Source organism: Oncorhynchus gorbuscha, linkage group LG26, assembly GCF_021184085.1.
Source record: "Oncorhynchus gorbuscha isolate QuinsamMale2020 ecotype Even-year linkage group LG26, OgorEven_v1.0, whole genome shotgun sequence".
Lineage (NCBI taxonomy): Eukaryota > Metazoa > Chordata > Actinopteri > Salmoniformes > Salmonidae > Oncorhynchus > Oncorhynchus gorbuscha.
The window spans coordinates 2,213,385-2,232,428 of NC_060198.1; the positions used below are offsets into that span (position 1 = coordinate 2,213,385).

General features: G+C 43.4%; 2 protein-coding genes across 3 annotated transcripts; one reads left to right on the forward strand and one right to left on the reverse strand.

The window, feature by feature from the left end:
* The first annotated feature begins 5,112 nt into the window (after positions 1–5,112).
* LOC124016355 (xaa-Pro aminopeptidase 1-like) lies at positions 5,113–14,057 on the forward strand. Its single transcript, XM_046331915.1, has 17 exons — positions 5,113–5,263; positions 5,516–5,608; positions 5,755–5,898; positions 6,069–6,164; positions 7,139–7,220; positions 7,390–7,600; positions 9,321–9,410; positions 9,536–9,586; positions 9,729–9,787; positions 11,068–11,145; positions 11,259–11,330; positions 12,160–12,220; positions 12,330–12,399; positions 12,509–12,682; positions 12,898–12,974; positions 13,129–13,227; positions 13,704–14,057. The coding sequence occupies exons 1-17, from the start codon at positions 5,149–5,151 to the stop codon at positions 13,821–13,823; spliced, it is 1,692 nt and encodes a 563-aa protein (XP_046187871.1). The 5' UTR covers positions 5,113–5,148; the 3' UTR covers positions 13,824–14,057.
* A 105-nt stretch (positions 14,058–14,162) lies between these two features.
* On the reverse strand, positions 14,163–18,099 carry si:dkey-246e1.3. 2 transcript variants are annotated; one of them, XM_046331724.1, is made up of 3 exons: positions 17,906–18,099; positions 17,562–17,658; positions 14,163–14,511 (listed from the first exon to the last, which is right to left on the reverse strand). In XM_046331724.1, the coding sequence occupies exons 1-3, from the start codon at positions 18,015–18,017 to the stop codon at positions 14,187–14,189; spliced, it is 534 nt and encodes a 177-aa protein (XP_046187680.1). In that variant the 5' UTR covers positions 18,018–18,099; the 3' UTR covers positions 14,163–14,186. The 2 variants fall into 2 exon arrangements, with proteins under 2 accessions (XP_046187680.1, XP_046187681.1); XM_046331725.1 differs by having other exon boundaries at positions 17,902–18,099.
* Positions 18,100–19,044: the final 945 nt, after the last annotated feature.

The following is a 19,044-nucleotide window of genomic DNA, read 5'->3' on the forward strand; positions in this document are numbered from 1 at the left end:
GTGCTGCTATGGTGACCTGTGAGCTAAGATAAGGCGGGGCTTTACCAAGCAAAGACTTGGGCTTTGGTCAAAAGTAGTGCACTATATAGGGAATAGGGTGCCATTTGGGCATAGCCCTAACCCTCACTTTGAATCAACACTGGAACTGTCAAATATTCCTATTTTCTAAACTGCAATGAAGTCTATATTTTGATGATCTTTTTGTCATTGGTCTGAATGGTGTGGGTTTGAATTTGCTCTTGAAGCAAGCATTTTTTTGTTTATCTGTTTTTTAAATCCTAGATATAAAAAATATATATACTTTAGATGCCAACTTCCTGTACTATATTGTAAATATTCCACATTTGGGTAAATATGACTGAGTTTACTGTTTCAGCCCAATATCCAGAACATCAAAGCAAACGTAATAGAGCAACAATTGTTCATTGCCCTTCCCTGTCCAATTACTGTATCAAAAATACAATTTGAAGGAAAGAGATGCTGTAAATGTTTGCAAATGTGTCCCATTGTATGTATGCATTGTTTTCTCATGCATTAATGTATTAAACTGCCACATTCCCATTTAAGGTGAATTTCGAAGTCTTGCATATATGTTTTTATTGAGTAACCATAAAAATCATATGTGATGATGAAAACATATATTTGGATAAATACGAATTATTGAAAACGTGAAATTTCTATAGGCATTTTGCTCCTATGCAGGGACGTAGGCTACATACGGGTTCATACATGTTGTTGTTTACTTGAGCCGCTGTATTTTGAATTAAAGGAGGAGGAGTCTCATCTCCGTGTGGTTATTGGAAGAAGCTCGTGTCACGTGACCAGAAACGTCAAGGATTCAATGGCAGCCTATTGTTTTGTAAACTAACACAAGGCATAGCTGCATAAAATAGTGTTTTAAACGACAGAATTGCATTTCTAAGGTAAATGTACAATTTAACGTTATCTTATTAAACTGGCATGGTGTTAACAAACTTTCTATCGGGGGTTCAGTTGCCCGATGCAAGAAAGCAATGAATAGAGAATATCGTGTGGTTGTAATGTGGAAGACGCTCGCGTGCTACATGCTACTCGCGTAGCCACATTAATGTTGTCTAGCTAGCAAGATAGGCAAAGCCCACGAATATTTGTTTTGTAGAAAATATATGTATAATGTGTTAACTACTACAGCTATGAACAACGTGTGACTCATACTCTAATGAAATATATACAATATTGGCTAAGAAATTCGTATTATTTTGCTCAAAGTAACTTTTCCATTGAATATCCCCCACAGTAACCTGATGAAATGCCACACCTATCCCAACTGCGACAAAATAACTGCATTGATTTAACACAGTTATGCCAGTTGGAATCATTCCATTAGCAATTTAATTAGCTCACCAGTTTCCCACTACTTGTTGCCAGCGAACTTCCCAAATAATTGTTCTCAAATGGTAAACAACATCGCATGTAGGTTTCAGCCAATCCGTGAGTTCGGCGGTGGCTTTGTTGAGGCGATTGGATGACGCCCATTCTGGCATCGATGAATAAAACTACACCATCTATAATATGGGATGATTTTATTCCTTTAACGACCTGAAATGAAACCACTGATATTATCCATTATACACCTTACAGTATGTCAAATCTTTCAAAATCACGATCTCACGAAATGCCTTTTTGTAGATGGGTTTGTTAGACCTTGATGCATGATCAAAGTATACTGTATAAAGGCAGCATTCAGGCCTAAGGGTAATTGAATTGTTTGCAATTGCAGCAAAGATAATAATCATAATCTGTTAATATTTAACCCTGAGTTTGTCTGAGTCAGCAAGGTTAAAGATCCAGGTGCAGACTAAGACTTTGAGCCCCACGTTAACAGGCTATTTGTCAGATATCTCATAGACGGCTGAAGACAACATGGGCTCAGGTAATTGCATTTTTAATAGTTTGAGTTCACAATAATAAATAACATATATGTTTAGTTTGTCCGGTATGTTAAACGAAGCGTTTATGTTATTATTCCTTATCATTTTGTAGGATGTCGATTCTAGTTTAGGCTATACATGGTCCACTTCTGGCACCAAGGTAACGAAACAGGCACCTTCTGGCCCGGTGCCCCACGGAATTCAACTGTGTCACAAAAGCATGTTCCAATGGTAGAGTCGATATAAACCAGGGTCATTCCAGTTGTATTACACTGCTGTGTGTAGCCTAGTTCTGAGGGAGCATCTTCAGCCATGGTGTGCCTGTTCAGTTACTCTATCGTGGTTTAAACCCCTGTATCTGTGGAGGTAAAACTGTGACTGAGACAGATGAACTAACCTACTCGAGAGGGGAGGCAGGAGCATACTGTAACTGTGACTGAAACTAACTAACCTACTTGAGAGTGGAGGCAGGAGCATACTGTAACTGTGACTGAAACTAACTAACCTACTCGAGAGGGGAGGCAGGAGCATACTGTGACTGTGACTGAAACTAACTAACCTACTCGAGAGGGGAGGAGGCAGGAGCATACTGTAACTGTGACTGAAACTAACTAACCTACTCGAGAGGGGAGGCAGGAGCATACTGTAACTGTGACTGAAACTAACTAACCTACTCGAGAGGGGAGGCAGGAGCATACTGTGACTGTGACTGAAACTAACTAACCTACTCGAGAGGGGAGGCAGGAGCATACTGTAACTGTGACTGAAACTAACTAACCTACTCGAGAGGGGAGGCAGGAGCATACTGTAACTGTGACTGAAACTAACTAACCTACTCGAGAGGGGAGGCAGGAGCATACTGTGACTGTAACTAACTAACCTACTGACTGTAACTAACTAACCTACGAGAGGGGAGGGAGGCAGGAGCATACTGTAACTGTGACTGAAACTAACTAACCTACTCGAGAGGGGAGGCAGGAGCATACTGTGACTGTGACTGTAACTAACTAACCTACTCGAGAGGGGAGGCAGGAGCATAGTGACATAACTGTGACTGAAACTAACTAACCTACTCGAGAGGGGAGGCAGGAGCATACTGTAACTGTGACTGAAACTAACTAACCTACTTGAGAGGGGAGGCAGGAGCATACTGTAACTGTGACTGAAACTAACTAACCTACTCGAGAGGGGAGGCAGGAGCATACTGTGACTGTAACTAACTAACCTACCCGAGACTGCATACTGTGACTGTAACTAACTAACCTACTCGAGAGGGGAGGCAGGAGCATACTGTGACTGTGGATCCCTCCGTAACTAACTAACCTACTCGAGTCCCATACTGTGACTGGCTGCCTGAGAGGGAGGCAGGAGCATACTGTGACTGTACTGTAACTAACTAACCATGTCTCCCAAGGGGAGGCAGGAGCATACTGTGACTGTAACTAAGGAAACCTACTCGAGAGGGGAGGCAGGGCATACATTGTGACTGTAACTAACTAACCAGGTACTGAGAGGGGACAGGACATACGGTGACTGTAACTAACTAACCACTCGAGAGGGGAGGCAGGAGCATATTGACTGTAAAACTAAACTCGAGAGGGTATAAGTCTGACTGTAACTAACTAAGTAATGGACAATGTGACTTTCTAACTAGGGTAACCTACTCCATCAGGAGCATCTTTGACTGTAACTAACTAACCTCTCGAGAGGGGAGGCAGGAGCATACTGTGACTAACTAACTAACCCTCTCTCTCTGGAGTCGTGATGTGAAGAGGGGAAAAATTAAGATGTTATAATAACTGCTCGAGAGGGACCATACTGTACTGTAACTAATAACCTGCTCGAGAGGGGAGGCAGGAGCATCTGTGACTTTCTAACCTACTGGAGAGGAGGCAGGAGCATACTGTGACTGTGGATCCCTCCAGAGTCCCATTCATCTGGGCTGCCTGTTCAGTTCGTCTGTTATGGCTTTACCGCCTGTGTATCTCTGTGTCAGACGATCCATGTCTCCCAAGATCACAGTGGAGCTGCTGGCAGCTACGGAACAGCCATGAGGAACACAAAGTACATCGCTGAGCCCATCCAGGCCTACATTGTCCCCTCTGGAGACGTCACACCAGGTACTGAAAACAACACTCGCACGCATGCAAGAACACACACACACACACAGAATTATTCATTTAGAAATACTAAACAATAGTGAGTATAAGTCTGCCTGACCTCTAGAAATGGACAATGTGAACTCCATCTCCACATCTTTCACTCTTTCTCTCTCTCTCTCTCTAAACCTCATCCCTCCCTTACACCCTCTCTCTCTCTGGTCTTGAGTCGTGATGTGAAGAGGGGAACAGGGCATCTGTAAATAAATAGACAGACATGTTATAATAACTGGTAGAGGGACCGTTGATAATAAAATATACCTGATTACTGCTGGATCTGATCTCTCTCTCTTTTCGTTACAGAGTGAATACATCGCACCATGTGACTGCAGACGTGAATTCATCTGTGGCTTCAATGAATCCGCAGGTATTGTGTGTGTGTGTACTTGTGTCAGGATCTAGTTCCCTTGTTATAAAGGAGGCTGATATGGCGAGAACACCAGTGAATACACAAAGACAAACTTATCTTAGCCTTGGTCATGTCAGACCAGATGAAATCAACACTTCATACAATACCAGGAAAGTTGTATTGTCATTTCCCATAAATGCACACCTTGTTATAACAGTGAACTTATACGCCCTAAGAAAGAACAGGGCATCTGTAAATAATATAGACAGACATTTGCTTGTATTGAATTAGGGTCAGAGATTGGACACGTTGTAATAAAATGAAATCAGGCCATAGAAACAGGACAGTTCTGAGCCTTGCTTGACAACCTTTGAACAGTAGCATAGTGACAACGAAAGACATGATAAGAATCAGCTATTGATGACATGTCTCCAGGCACGGCCATAGTAACAGAGAACAGATATGTAGTCTTGATTGATTGATGACATGTCTCCAGGCACGGCCATAGTAACAGAGAACAGATATGTAGCCTTGATTGATTGATGACATGTCTCCAGGCACGGCCATAGTAACAGAGAACAGATATGTAGCCTTGATTGATTGATGACATGTCTCCAGGCACGGCCATAGTAACAGAGAACAGATATGTAGCCTTGATTGATTGATGACACGTCTCCAGGCACGGCCATAGTAACAGAGAACAGATATGTAGCCTTGATTGATTGATGACATGTCTCCAGGCACGGCCATAGTAACAGAGAAGCATGCGGCCCTGTGGACAGACGGACGGTACTTCCTCCAGGCCAGCCAGCAGATGGACAACAACTGGACCCTCATGAAGATGGGTAAACAACAACAACAACACTCTTAGTTCTTGAATGGATATGGCATCTGAAGACACCTAGTTGAAGCTAGTATAAGTGGAAGTTGGTTTCTTCTGCATCTAACGTTAAAACTTTAAAAGAAATGCCCTTAACCACTGTAGCATAGATTGTCCGATGCTTCTCTTGATAAGACATCCTACACACGGGACCGTCGACTCTGTTGTGAGATGTGTCAGTATTTTTTGGCTCATTGCGGGTGATTCCTGTCACCAGGTCTGAAGGAGACACTTAGCCAGGAAGACTGGCTGATCAGTGTGCTGCCTGAGAACTCGACAGTAGGAGTGGACCCCTGGATCATTGCTGCTGGTCCGTAGAGTTCCACATCTCTTACGTCGTACACAGTAACACAGTGATAATGATGTAGCACATGTTGTGTACTATACTTCCAGTGCTAAGTATCTACCATTTTGGTGCTGACTATGGTTACATGACCTGTCTGTTGTTCCATCCAGACCAGTGGAAGAACATGTCTAAGGCCCTGGCCAGTGCAGGCCACTCCCTGGTGGCTGTTCAAGACAACCTGATAGATGCCATCTGGATGGACCGTCCAACCAGACCCTCCACTCAGCTCCTCACCCTGGGCCTGGGGTTCACGGGTCGGTAGTACCGCTTGGAGCCATTATTGACCTATTCAACGTTCTAGAGGTGTTATGTATCCTATCCTGTGATTGGTTGAAAGGTAGTAGCTGTTCATGTGTGTACAATGTTGTTGATACATCTTCCTTATCAATGGTTCACAGTTAATCCAGGTCCTCCTCTGTTCCAGGTCTGACCTGGCAGGACAAGATGACCGCTCTGAGATCCAAGATGGCCGAGAGGAAGATCTCTTGGTTCGTTGCCACGGCGCTGGATGAGATTGCATGTATGATTCCCTTCATACTTATATAGTTACTATAACACAGCACAGAGAAATGTGTCCTATATAATTCACCCTAAACAGTCGTTGGAATTACCATATAAAATATCACCAACTCACTAACCCTGGTCATGTCGAGGTACAGGGTGCACAGGCTTTCGTTCCAACCCAGCACTAGCACACCTGATTCAACACATTTTTATTTAACTAGGCAAGTCAGTTAAGAGCAAATTATTATTTACAATGACAGCCTAATCAAATGTCTTGATTGAAGAGTAGTTGATGGGTTGAATCAGGTGTGTTAGTGCTGGGCTGGAACAAACATCTGCCCAACCAGTAGACCTACAGGACATTATTGAATGACCTCACCAAACAGTTAGGTTGCATAACCCTGTGAGGTAGACACGACACCCTCTGATCACGATCCAAGAACCCTGAGGCTGTACGGGTGTCCCTGTAGATGCCTGTCTGAGCACCTCGTTAGCTGGCCCTAACAAGCCTATAGAGCTCTCAGAGCTGATTGGCTGGCCAGAGTGTTTGTTAATTAGGGAGGACAATGTTGATGTTGATTGCAGTCATCCAGTCACTTTTGGACTAATGTGACTAAATGAGGGGGTTTGTCTGGGCTTCTTCCCTAGAGGGTGAGGAGGGTAACCTCATCATCATAATAATACATCATAATACAATTATTAATAATAATAATAATAATGATTAGGATCATATTAATAATAACACAGTGCTAGCTCATTTATTTTCAGCAGAAGACACATTGTTAAATAGCTGTTTACAAGATTCAAACCACTACATAAAAATCCAAATCAAATTTTATTTGTCACATGTGCCGAATACAACAGGTGTAGTAGACCTTACAATGAAATGCTTACATACATTACTGAATTTTTTGAAGGAGAACAGGAAAAATCGTTCCCACCAAACAGGTGTAAAGTGGTAGTGTGTTTTAACTGTGTTACTCTTCCCAGGGCTGTTCAACCTCCGTGGCTCTGACATCGAGTACAACCCTGTTTTCTTTGCGTACGCCATCGTTGGAATGAACACAATCAGGTAAAAGCACCTAAATCCTAAAAGCACCTTAATTAATCTAAAATAAAATAAAAACACTTTACTTACTTTCTTTCCCGACTGTCCTTTCTCTGACACAGTATAGAATTCACAGCATACTTTGATCTCCCATGAGAAGTAGGTCATGAATCTGACCTCTGACCCCACCTAGGCTTTTCGTGGACATCAAACGTCTGGCCGTGCCGACGGTGAGGGAGCACCTTCAGCTGGACACGCCCTCCAAGGTGGAGCTTAGCATCCAGACTGCCCCCTATGAGTCTGTGTTCACAGAGCTGCAGGCTGTGTGTGCCTCCCTGGGGCCCAAGGAGAAGGTGTGGATCAGCGACAAAGCCAGCTGCGCCCTCACGCAGGTCATCCCCAAGGTGAGAGAGTGCGACTGTGTAATTCCTGACACAAAATGGCTGTAGTGGGTGCTCATGCAGGTTATTCCCAAGGTGAGAGAGTGCGACTGTGTAGTCAGGCACAAAATGACCACTGTGCATGGCTGTGTCACATTGGTAGAATGAGTGGGATGGGGATGAGTTACCCCCAAACAATGTAAAGTACTTTTGTTAATAAACTCAGCAAAAATAGAAACGTCCTCTCACTGTCAACTGCGTTTATTTTCAGCAAACTTAACGTGTATATATTTGTGTGAACATAAGATTCAACAACTGAGACATAAACTGAACAAGTTCCACAGACATGTGACTAACAGAAATGGAATAATGTGTCCATGAACAAAGGGGGGGTCAAAATCAAAAGTAACAGTCAGTATCTGGTGTGGCCACCAGCTGCATTAAGTACTGCAGTGTATCTCCTCATGGACTGCACCAGATTTGCCAGTTCTTGCTGTGAGATGTTACCCCACTCTTCCACCAAGGCACCTGCAAGTTCCTGGACATTTCTAGGGGGAATGGCCCTAGACCCCACCCTCCGATCCAACAGGTCCCAGACGTGCTCAATGGGATTGAGATCCGGGCTCTTCGCTGGCCATGGCAGAACACTGACATTCCTGTCTTGCAGGAAATCACGCACAGAACGAGCAGTATGGCTGGTGGCATTGTCATGCTGGAGGGTCATGTCAGGATGAGTCTGCAGGAAGGGTAACACATGAGGGAGGAGGATGTCTTCCCTGTAACGCACAGCGTTGAGATTGCCTGCAATGACAACAAGCTCAGTCCGATGATGCTGTGACACACCGCCTCAGACCATGACGGACCCTCCACCTACAAATCGATCAGCGCTCCAGAGTACAGGCCTCGGTGTAACGCTCATTCCTTCGACTATAAACGCGAATCCGACCACCACCCCTGGTGAGACAAAACCACGACTCGTCAGTGAAGAGCACTTTTGCCAGTCCTGTCTGGTCCAGCGATGGTAGGTTTGTGCCCATAGGCGACATTGTTGCTGGTGGTGTCTGGTGAGGACCTGCCTTTACAACAGGCCTATAAGCCCTCAGTCCAGCCTCTCTCAGCCTATTGTGGACAGTCTGAGCACTGATGAAGGGATTGTATTTTCCTGGTGTAATTCGGGCAGGTGTTGTTGCCATCCTGTACCTGTCCCGCAGGCGTGATGTTCGGATGTACCGATCCTGTGCAGCTGTTGTTTACACGATCAGCTGTCCGTCCTGTCTCCCTGTCTGTCTTAGGCGTCTCACAGTACGGACATTGCAATGTATTGCCCTGGCCACATCTGCAGTCCTCATGCCTCCTTGCAGCATGCCTAAGGCACGTTCATGCAGATGAGCAGGGACCCTGGGCATCTTTCTTTTGGTGTTTTTCAGAGTCAGTAGAAAGGCCTTTTTAGTGTCCTAAGTTTTCATAACTGTGACCTTATTGTCTTAATGACCATTCCACAGGTTCATGTTCATTAATTGTTTATGGTTCATTGAACAAGCATGGGAAACTGTGTTTAAACCCTTTACAATGAAGACCTGTGAAGTTATTTGGATTTTTACGAATTATCTTTGAAAGACAGGGTCCTGAAAAAGGGACGTTTCTTTCTTTGCTGAGTTTACATGTAGGCCTATTTAGTCAAATGATATGTGTAGCATCAGGTACCTACTAATTCATTGCTTTGTTGTTCTGTTTTGTCCCACAGGCCCACCGGTCTCCTATCCCCTACACTCCTCTCTGCCTCGCCAAAGCTGTCAAGAACGCCACTGAGATTCAAGGGATGAAAATGGCCCATGTGAGTTACCTTTAACCTTTTGACCCTTACAATTATTTACTTTGATTTTACACATCATCAAATCACCATAATTGTATCATCAACCAGCCATTGATCCTGTTGGACTTTTTCTCCTTTAACCACAGATCAAGGATGCTGTCGCCCTTTGTGAGCTCTTCGCTTGGTTGGAAAAAGAGGTACTTTATATGTACTTTTTTAAATGTAATTTCCAGTAGTTTTGTAGCTGAAAGTAGTATTACACTTTTATGATTGCAGACCTTTTGGCTGTGAGTGTTGCAATGACTGCGTGTCATGTACTGTGTGGTTGTGGTTTTCTAGATTCCAAAAGGCACAGTGACTGAGATATCCGCAGCAGATAAGGCCGAGGAGTTACGCAGGTGGGGTTCTACTTTTCACTTCAACCATAAAATAATGAAGCTATGTGACAACAACGTCTCTGATGTTTGCTCTCCAACTTCACTGATGATCCTGGATCTTTAGATTGAGATTGTCTCGGTTCCCTGCAGTCACTACACTGGATCTTTAGATTGAGATTGTCTCGGTTCCCTGCAGTCACTACACTGGATCTTTAGATTCAGATTGTCTAGGTGTCGGTTCCTTTGGATCTTTCAGATTGCAGACTACACTGGTCTTTAGATTCAGATTGTCTAGGTTCCTGCAGTCACTACACTGGATCTTTTTAGATTGCAGATTGTCTTTAGATTCAGATTGTCTCGGTTCCCTGCAGTCACTACACTGGATCTTTAGATTGCAGATTGTCTCGGTTCCCTGCAGTCACTACACTGGATCTTTAGATTGAGATTGTCTCGGTTCCCTGCAGTCACTACACTGGATCTTTTTCAGATTGTCTCGGTTCCCTGCAGAGATTGTCTCGGTTCCCTGCAGTCACTACACTGATCTTTAGATTCAGATTGTCTAGGTTCCCTGCAGTCACTACACTGGATCTTTAGATTCAGATTGGTTCCCTGCAGTCACTACACACTGAGATCTTTAGATCTTTAGAGATTGTCTCGGTTCCCTGCAGTCACTACACTGGATCTTTAGATTGAGATTGTCTCGGTTCCCTGCAGTCACTACACTGGATCTTTAGATTCAGATTGTCTCGGTTCCCTGCAGTCACTACACTGGATCTTTAGATTCAGATTGTCTCGGTTCCCTGCAGTCACTACACTGGATCTTTAGATTCAGATTGTCTCGGTTCCCTGCAGTCACTATCACTGGGCAGTCAAAATCATTTCTGAAGCTCAAAGAATAGGACAATTGCACTACAGCTCTCTCATCTCTTTCTCAAAATTGTCTAGGTTCCCTGCAGTCACTACACTGGCAATTGGAGGAGAAGGTCATACACTGGGGGAGGGATCTCTCAGGCTTTCTCATCCAATAGGTTTTGAGAAGGAGACGAGGAGAGAGTAGAGCGGACACGAGGAGTATGTAACTGGGATATTCCCAGTGAGTCAGAGGCTTTTGCATGAGAGGGATATTTAGCATTTTAACTCCCTCTATTGAAACAATTAGGAACTGTATGTACCTCCTTCAACTCTGCGATGCGTGCCTAAGAACAGCCCACAGCCGTGGTATATTAGCCATATACCACATCCCCTCAGTCCTTATTGCTTACATACACACATAAATATTAATGTATTTTATGTGGTTTCAGCCAACAGAAAGACTTTGTCGGACTCAGCTTCCCATCCATTTCCAGTGTTGGACCAAACGGAGCAATCATTCATTACAGGTTCCTTTGTTTATTGTAGAACTTTATTACACTGTAATTAATGTAGAGTTGTCTATAATCATGTTTTTGATAACTTATTTTGTATTTATGTACTTATTTTTGTTGTCCTATAGACCCCTTCCTGAAACCAACAGAACTCTCTCTCTAAACGAAATCTACCTCCTCGACTCTGGAGCCCAGTATATGATAAGCAATAATCCTACATGTGATAATGCTGCACATAATCCTACATGTGATAATGCTGCACATACTCCTACATGTGATAATGCTGCACATACTCCTACATGTGATAATGCTGCAAATAATCCTACATGTGATAATGCTGCACATAGTCCTACATGTGATAATGCTGCACATAATCCTACATGTAATAATGCTGCACATAATGCTACACAATGCTACATGTGATAATGCTGCACATAATCCTAACATATGATAATGCTGCACATAATCCTACATGTAATAATGCTACACATAATAATGCTGCACATAATGCTACATGTGAATAATGCTGCACATAATCGCTACATGTAATAATGCTGCACATAATCCTACATGTGATAATGCTACATAATGCTACATGTAATAATGCTGCACATAATGCTACATGTAATAATGCTACACATAATCCTATATGTAATAATGCTACACATAATCCTACATGTAATAATGCTGCACATAATCCTACATGTAATAATGCTGCACATAATCCTACATGTAATAATGCTGCACATAATGCTACATGTAATAATGCTGCACATAATCCTACATGTAATAATGCTGCACATAATCCTACATGTAATAATGCTGCACATAATCCTACATGTAATAATGCTGCACATAATGCTACATGTAATAATGCTGCACATAATCCTACATGTAATAATGCTGCACATAATCCTACATGTAATAATGCTGCACATAATGCTACATGTAATACATAATAATGTGACACATAAGAAAAACACGTTACAAATAAAACCTATTGTTCTCATAAATTCTGGTGTTTTCTAGTGATGGAACAACAGACGTCACCCGCACCATGCACTTTGGGTCCCCCTCTGCTTATGAGAAGGTAACAATTATCCATATGCCTCTCCTCTCATGACCTGCTACAGCATATGACAGAAGGAAAGTCCCAGTGGTATGTTCAGTGACCTATAGGTTTTCTCTCTGTATCTCAGGAAACCTTCACCTATGTTCTGAAGGGACATATAGCTGTCAGCGCTGCCATTTTCCCCAACGGAACCAAAGGTGAGACCTTGTTGTTTGTGGAGTACTCAATGTTGCCAGTGTTTGTTTTTAAATGACTAATATGTGAAATGTAAACCTCCACTCCCCCCTCCTCCCCCTCCACCCTTAGGCCACCTGCTGGACTCGTTTGCCCGCCAGGCGCTGTGGGAGTCTGGGCTGGACTACCTTCATGGTACGGGCCACGGGGTGGGATGTTTCCTCAATGTCCACGAGGGACCCTGTGGGATCTCCTACAAGACCTTCGCCGACGAGCCCCTGGAGGCAGGCATGATTGTCAGCGATGGTGGGTACACTCACACACATATGGACGTACACAGACTCACGTACATGCATGCTGACACACAGACATGCAGGAACGCATACACACACACACTTACTAACTATTATGCATGCATACACAAACACACAGACAATTGAACTATTTCTCTCTCTGTTTCTTTCCGTCTCTATTTGTTTCTCTCTCACACATACCTGAACGTGTCTCCTTCCTTTCCTCAGAACCTGGGTACTATGAGGACGGTTTGTTTGGCATTCGAATTGAAAACGTTGTTCTGGTGGTGCCAGCAAAACCCAAGGTAAGAGATTGACTGAATAAGTATGAAATGAAGTGAAGTGTGTATAGAGTGAAGAATGAGTATTGATGTTTATGGAGACAGATTGACTGACTACGTGTAAAATGAAGTGTGAAGGCTAGTGAAGACCATGTGACCTTTGTGTCTGTGTGCTCAGTACAACTACAGGAACAAGGGCAGTTTGACGTTTGAGCCTCTCACTCTGGTCCCCATCCAAGCCAAGATGGTAAACACAGATCTTCTCACCCAGAAAGAGGTCAGTCTTGGTCCCCATTCTTTGGAATTCATATTTTACCAAACACACTTCACTTTCTTTAGGAGGTGTCATCCATTTATTTACACTAAAATAAAGAACTCATTTATTTACACTAAAATAAAGCACTCATTTATTTATACTAAAATAAAGCACTCATTTATTTATACTAAAATAAAGCACTCATTTATTTCTCATTTTAAAAAGTCATCATTATGCAGCTCTAAAATTTAAACAGCCCTTGAAACTTATGTAGAAATACTGTATTGTTTGGTGGAATTAAGTGACACGTAGTAGACCAGAAATAAAACAATCTTTCAGTTTCAAATCAGCTTTGCCATAGGAGACAAAGATCATGTATAAGGAGGTCTTCAGGAAATATCCACGGGTGCCCTTTGAAACCGGGAAATCGATTAGTAATAGTTCTGCCATTTTGTATGTTATCACTCTGTGTGTGACTCTCTTCTCTCTTCCTGCAGCGTGATTGGGTGAACGAGTACCACAGGCAGTGCCGGGAGACGATTGGAGCAGAGCTGGAGAGGCAGGGCCGCAAGGAGGCCATGGATTGGCTGATCAGGGAAACCCAGCCAATCGCCTGAAGGCTATTCTGTGACTGACCCTTATTTAATTCAATTGTATTGCCCAGGAGTACAATTTTGATCGCTCATCTCAGCAGTGATGATAACCTTTTGTTTTGATATTTTCTCTGAGAAGCTACTATCTATGGTTCTGGTCTCTGTGTATTTCACGCTATGCCTCTTTTCTAAAGCATCATCACCATCCATGTCTGAACTGTTTTATGGCGATTCAATAAACATCCAAGTGTGGAAAAAGGATCGTTCACAACTTCCAAATAACTTCATCAAAGTTCATCCACTTTAGACAATGTTTTTCCCAAAATACAAACTTGAATAGGACAAAAAAATCAAACACCCCCATGAAGTGGAACATGCCACCTTGCTCTAGAGCTGCATGTAGAAGTTGGGCGGGTCCAGGATGATACCACTATTGGGATCATTGGCGTAGTCCTGAAAGGTTAGCTCTTCTTGCTCCTTCGATCCACCAGGGGTGATATTCTGGATATTGTCCTCTTCCTCCAGCCCTATGGGTAGAGGGTTACTGTAGATGTAGTAGATTCTGGAGTTGTCCTTAGATGCTTCCTGTTTTCTGAAGAATGAGAGAGGGTTTCTGAAACTGGCGGATCTCTTGACAGCTCTGATGTCCACCGGGTTGACTGGTACGTCACGGAGCACAGCACTCTCATACATATGGGCCCTCTTCGACAGCCTGGAGGTGGGAAAAGATATAATGCTCTTTCAGGGAACTGTGGGACTTTCTATGTGTTCTTTCTGGTCATTTTAAACCAATGCATTAAAATGTCCATTATTTTGTGTGCACACCAACATGGTAAACCAACATGGTAAAAACTTTTGCAGTAAAAGACCATTCAGTTTCATCATATGTCCATGGAGTGTCACTGTTCTACTGTGTTAAATGTGGAGTCGTACAGTGAGGAAAAGGCTACGCCAGAGGAAGCCGGGCTCATTGTAATGTAATGGCTGGAATGGAATAAATGGAAAGGTATTAAACGCATCAAACAGGGAAATGACATGTTTTGACTCCGTTCCATTAATTCCATTCCAGCCTCTACATTGAACTGGCCTCCTATAGCTCCTTCCACCAGCCTCCTCTGGGCTACACTTCTAGGTTTGTCACCAAAACAACCTTCAAAGGTTCAATGTAATTTAAGCATCATATTCAATTACCAAATATTTTGTTTGCTCCAATGTAGGCTAATGAGTGAGAGTCATTACTAAGGTGACTTTAGCTGAGGATCCCAACATGACTCAGAGAGGTAACCAATTTGTAAGTCGCTCTGGATAAGAGCGTCTGCTAAATGACTTAAATGTAAATGTAATTGTAAGCCAGAGATATAAACATGACCCAGAGACAGATGACCTCCTGCGACCGTGACAGGAGATGCTGTAGAGCCTCTTTACTTAGATATATGAATTATAGGGAATTATGGGTACTGTAGTACAACAAGCCTTACCTCCTGTGACTGTTTCAGGAGATGCAAAGCGAGAGGTTTTACTCCACCCAAAATCTGTCCACGAAAATAATTTATTTAGAAGAATATATTTTTTTATGGAGGTCAACGAGGGAGTGTTGAATTTGTCAATAAAAGAATGTAATTGCTAATTTGCTATTTGAGGCTTATTTGATCGAATTGACGTTTCGTAATGTTTGTTATGAATGCACTGATATACAGTGGGGGGAAAAAGTATTTAGTAAGCCACCAATTGTGCAAGTTCTCCCACTTAAAAAGATGAGAGAGGCCTGTAATTTTCATCATAGGTACACTTCAACTATGACAGACACAATGAGAGAGAAAAAAATCCAGAAAATCACATTGTAGGATTTTTATTAATTTATTTGCAAATTATGGTGGAAAATAAGTACTTGGTCAATGACAAAAGTTTATCTCAATACTTTGTTATATACCCTTTGTTGGCAATGACAGAGGTCAAACGTTTTCTGTAATTTTTCACAAGGATTTCACACACTGTTGCTGGTATTTTGGCCCATTCCTCCATGCAGATCTCCTCTAGAGCAGTGATGTTTTGGGGCTGTTGCTGGGCAACACAGACTTTCAACTCCCTCCAATGATTTTCTATGGGGTTGAGATCTGGAGTCTGGCTAGGCCACTCCAGGACCTTGAAATGCTTCTTACGAAGCAACTCCTTCATTGCCCGGGCGGTGTGTTTGGGATCATTGTCATGCTGAAAGAACCAGACACATTTCATCTTCAATGCCCTTGCTGATGGAAGGAGGTTTTCACTCAAAATCTCACGATATATGGCCCCATTCATTCTTTCCTTTACACGGATAAGTCATCCTGGTCCCTTTGCAGAAAAACAGCCCCAAAGCATGATGTTTCCACCCCCATGCTTCACAGTAGGTATGGTGTTCTTTGGATGCAACTCGGCATTCTTTGTCCTCCAAGCACGACGAGTTGATTTTTTTCCAAAAAGTTCTATTTTGGTTTTATCTGACCATATGACATTCTCCCAATCTTCTTCTGGATCATCCAAATGCTCTCTAGCAAACTTCAGACGGGCCTGGACATGTACTGGCTTAAGCAGGGGGACACGTCTGGCACTGCAGGATTTGAGTCCCTGGCGGTGTAGTGTGTTACTGATGGTAGGCTTTGTTACTTTGGTCCCAGCTCTCTGCAGGTCATTCACTAGGTCCCCCCGTGTGGTTCTGGGATTTTTGCTCACCGTTCTTGTGATCATTTTGACCCCACGGGTGAGATCTTGCGTGGAGCCCCAGATCGAGGGAGATTATCAATGGTCTTGTATGTCTTCCATTCCCTAATAATTGCTCCCACAGTTGATTTCTTCAAACCAAGCTGCTTACGTATTGCAGATTCAGTCTTCCCAGCCTGGTGCAGATCTACAATTTTGTTTCTGGTGTCCTTTGACAGCTCTTTGGTCTTGCCCATAGTGGAGTTTGGAGTGTGACTGTTTGAGGTTGTGGACAGGTGTCTTTTATATGGATAACAAGTTCAGAAAGGTGCCATTAATACAGGTAACGAGTGGAGGACAGAGGAGCCGGTCTGTGGGAGCCAGAAATCTTGCTTGTTTGTAGGTGACCAAATACTTATTTTCCACCATAATTTGCAAATAAATTCATTAAAAATCCTACAATGTGATTTTCTGGATTTTTTTCTAATTTTGTCTGTCATAGTTGAAGTGTACCTATGATAAACAATTACAGGCCTCTCATCTTTTTAAGTGGGAAAACTTGCACAATTGGTGGCTGACTAAATACTTTTTTGCCCCACTGTAAGTGGGCACGTGGAATTTCTGCAACTTGCCCAAAAACCGACTTTATATCGGAGATGTGCCTTTCGTCATAGAGATAGATAGAACTCTCATCTTGGATATAACCTGTTTTAGAATGGGCCTTGCCATTGAGGGCCTCCACCATTTTAAAGTAGTCAACTGAGTGGGGATTCCTATGAGTTAGGAACAATCAATCAATGATGAAGACTTTTAAATAGAGTTAGCCTCAATGGCGCTGCCAATGCTCTCTAACAGATGCTACAATACCCCAGATACAAAGATGAGTGCTCTATCTAACTCTATGGCCTGTTTACGCGATTATCTTCCCTCTCATTGGCTAGAATGGTTCCACCTGATCTCACCTCCTCCGGCCTGCCTTCCTTATTTGAGGACATATCCAATATCTTGTCAATATAATATACAATCTTTGCAAAGATTCATATGTAGTACAAAGCATTATGGGTATTGTAGTACATCAAGTCTTACCGTCTGCGGTTGTGACAGGATATGCTGCAGAACAGGCCAGTGATGGTGAGAACACACAAGGCTAGAGACATTAGGATGATGTTGAACACGTTGAACTCTGGAAGAAGAAGGACAGGAACAAGTGACTATGGTGACCATATTCTAAGAAGAGGGGAAAACAAGTGAAGACTAAGGTTCACCTTCATTTCAAGACAAACACTGAAACGTATTCAAGACACAAAGTCCCACTCAACTAACAACACTCCCAATTCAACTTACAAATGAGGAGGCTAGATTCAACAGTAAGCCTTCTTACAATATGTTTATAGGTACCAAAAAGCAGCCCTATAGTTGACCTTACCTACCATGTACTGCTGCGTTCATATCCTGGTCGACCGTGGTGAGAGCCGCGGTCCTGTTCATATCAAACGCCATCACCGTCACACTACTGTGGTTGTGGGTCCCAATCCCACTCATATTGTTGCTATTGGCATCCACCACATGGACTGATCCCAGGCTTCAAGCTCTACTCGCTGATTTAAAAGCCCTCAACACCATGTGACCCCCCCAACTATTCTTGGCTCTGTTCTGTTGTCGTGGAAACTTGGCGCCCCTCTTTTGGCGCCCCCCAGCCTTTGTTCTGCACCCTTTTTAGTTGTTGTACCCCTCTTACCCCCTCCCATCTCTCCATACACCCCTAGTTTGCATGTTATTAGTATCCTCTCCATCTCTGAGGGACAGTGAGAGAGAGGGAGAGGGAGTATTCTCTCCATCTCTGAGGGACAGTGAGAGAGAGAGAGAGAGGGAGTATTCTCTCCATCTCTGAGGGACAGTGAGAGAGAGGGAGAGGGAGTATTCTCTCCATCTCTGAGGGACAGTGAGAGAGAGAGAGAGGGAGTATTCTCTCCATCTCTGAGGGACAGTGAGAGAGAGGGAGAGGGAGTATTCTCTCCATCTCTGAGGGACAGTGAGAGAGAGGGAGAGGGAGTATTCTCTCCATCTCTGAGGGACAGTGAGAGAGAGGGAGAGGGTATTCTCTCCATCTCTGAGGGACAGTGAGAGGGAGAGGGAGTATTCTCTCCATCTCTGAGGGACAGTGAGAGAGAGGGAGAGGGAGTATTCTCTCCATCTCTGAGGGACAGTGAGAGAGAGGGAGAGGGAGTATTCTCTCCATCTCTGAGGGACAGTGAGAGAGAGGGAGAGGGAGTATTCTCTCCATCTCTGAGGGACAGTGAGAGAGAGGGAGAGGGAGTATTCTCTCCATCTCTGAGGGACAGTGAGAGAGAGGAGAGGGAGTATTCTCTCCATCTCTGAGGGACAGTGAGAGAGAGGGAGTATTCTCTCCATCTCTGAGGGACAGTGAGAGAGAGGGAGTATTCTCTCCATCTCTGAGGGACAGTGAGAGAGAGGGAGAGGGAGTATTCTCTCCATCTCTGAGGGACAGTGAGAGAGAGGGAGAGGGAGTATTCTCTCCATCTCTGAGGGACAGTGAGAGAGAGAGAGG

Bases quoted from the DNA above. Each gene is read 5' to 3' on its own strand.
- LOC124016355 (XM_046331915.1), top strand. From the start codon at position 5,149: ATGTCTCCAGGCACGGCCATAGTAACAGAGAAGCATGCGGCCCTGTGG. The intron at 7,601-9,320 runs GTGAGAGAGTGC...TTTGTCCCACAG, and splicing joins TCACGCAGGTCATCCCCAAG to GCCCACCGGTCTCCTATCCC. The intron at 9,587-9,728 runs GTACTTTATATG...GTGGTTTTCTAG, and splicing joins TCGCTTGGTTGGAAAAAGAG to ATTCCAAAAGGCACAGTGAC.
- si:dkey-246e1.3 (XM_046331724.1), bottom strand. From the start codon at position 18,017: ATGAGTGGGATTGGGACCCACAACCACAGTAGTGTGACGGTGATGGCG. The intron at 17,659-17,905 runs GTAGGTAAGGTC...TTCTTCTTCCAG, and splicing joins TATGAACGCAGCAGTACATG to AGTTCAACGTGTTCAACATC. The intron at 14,512-17,561 runs GTAAGACTTGAT...TCCCACCTCCAG, and splicing joins TCCTGTCACAACCGCAGACG to GCTGTCGAAGAGGGCCCATA.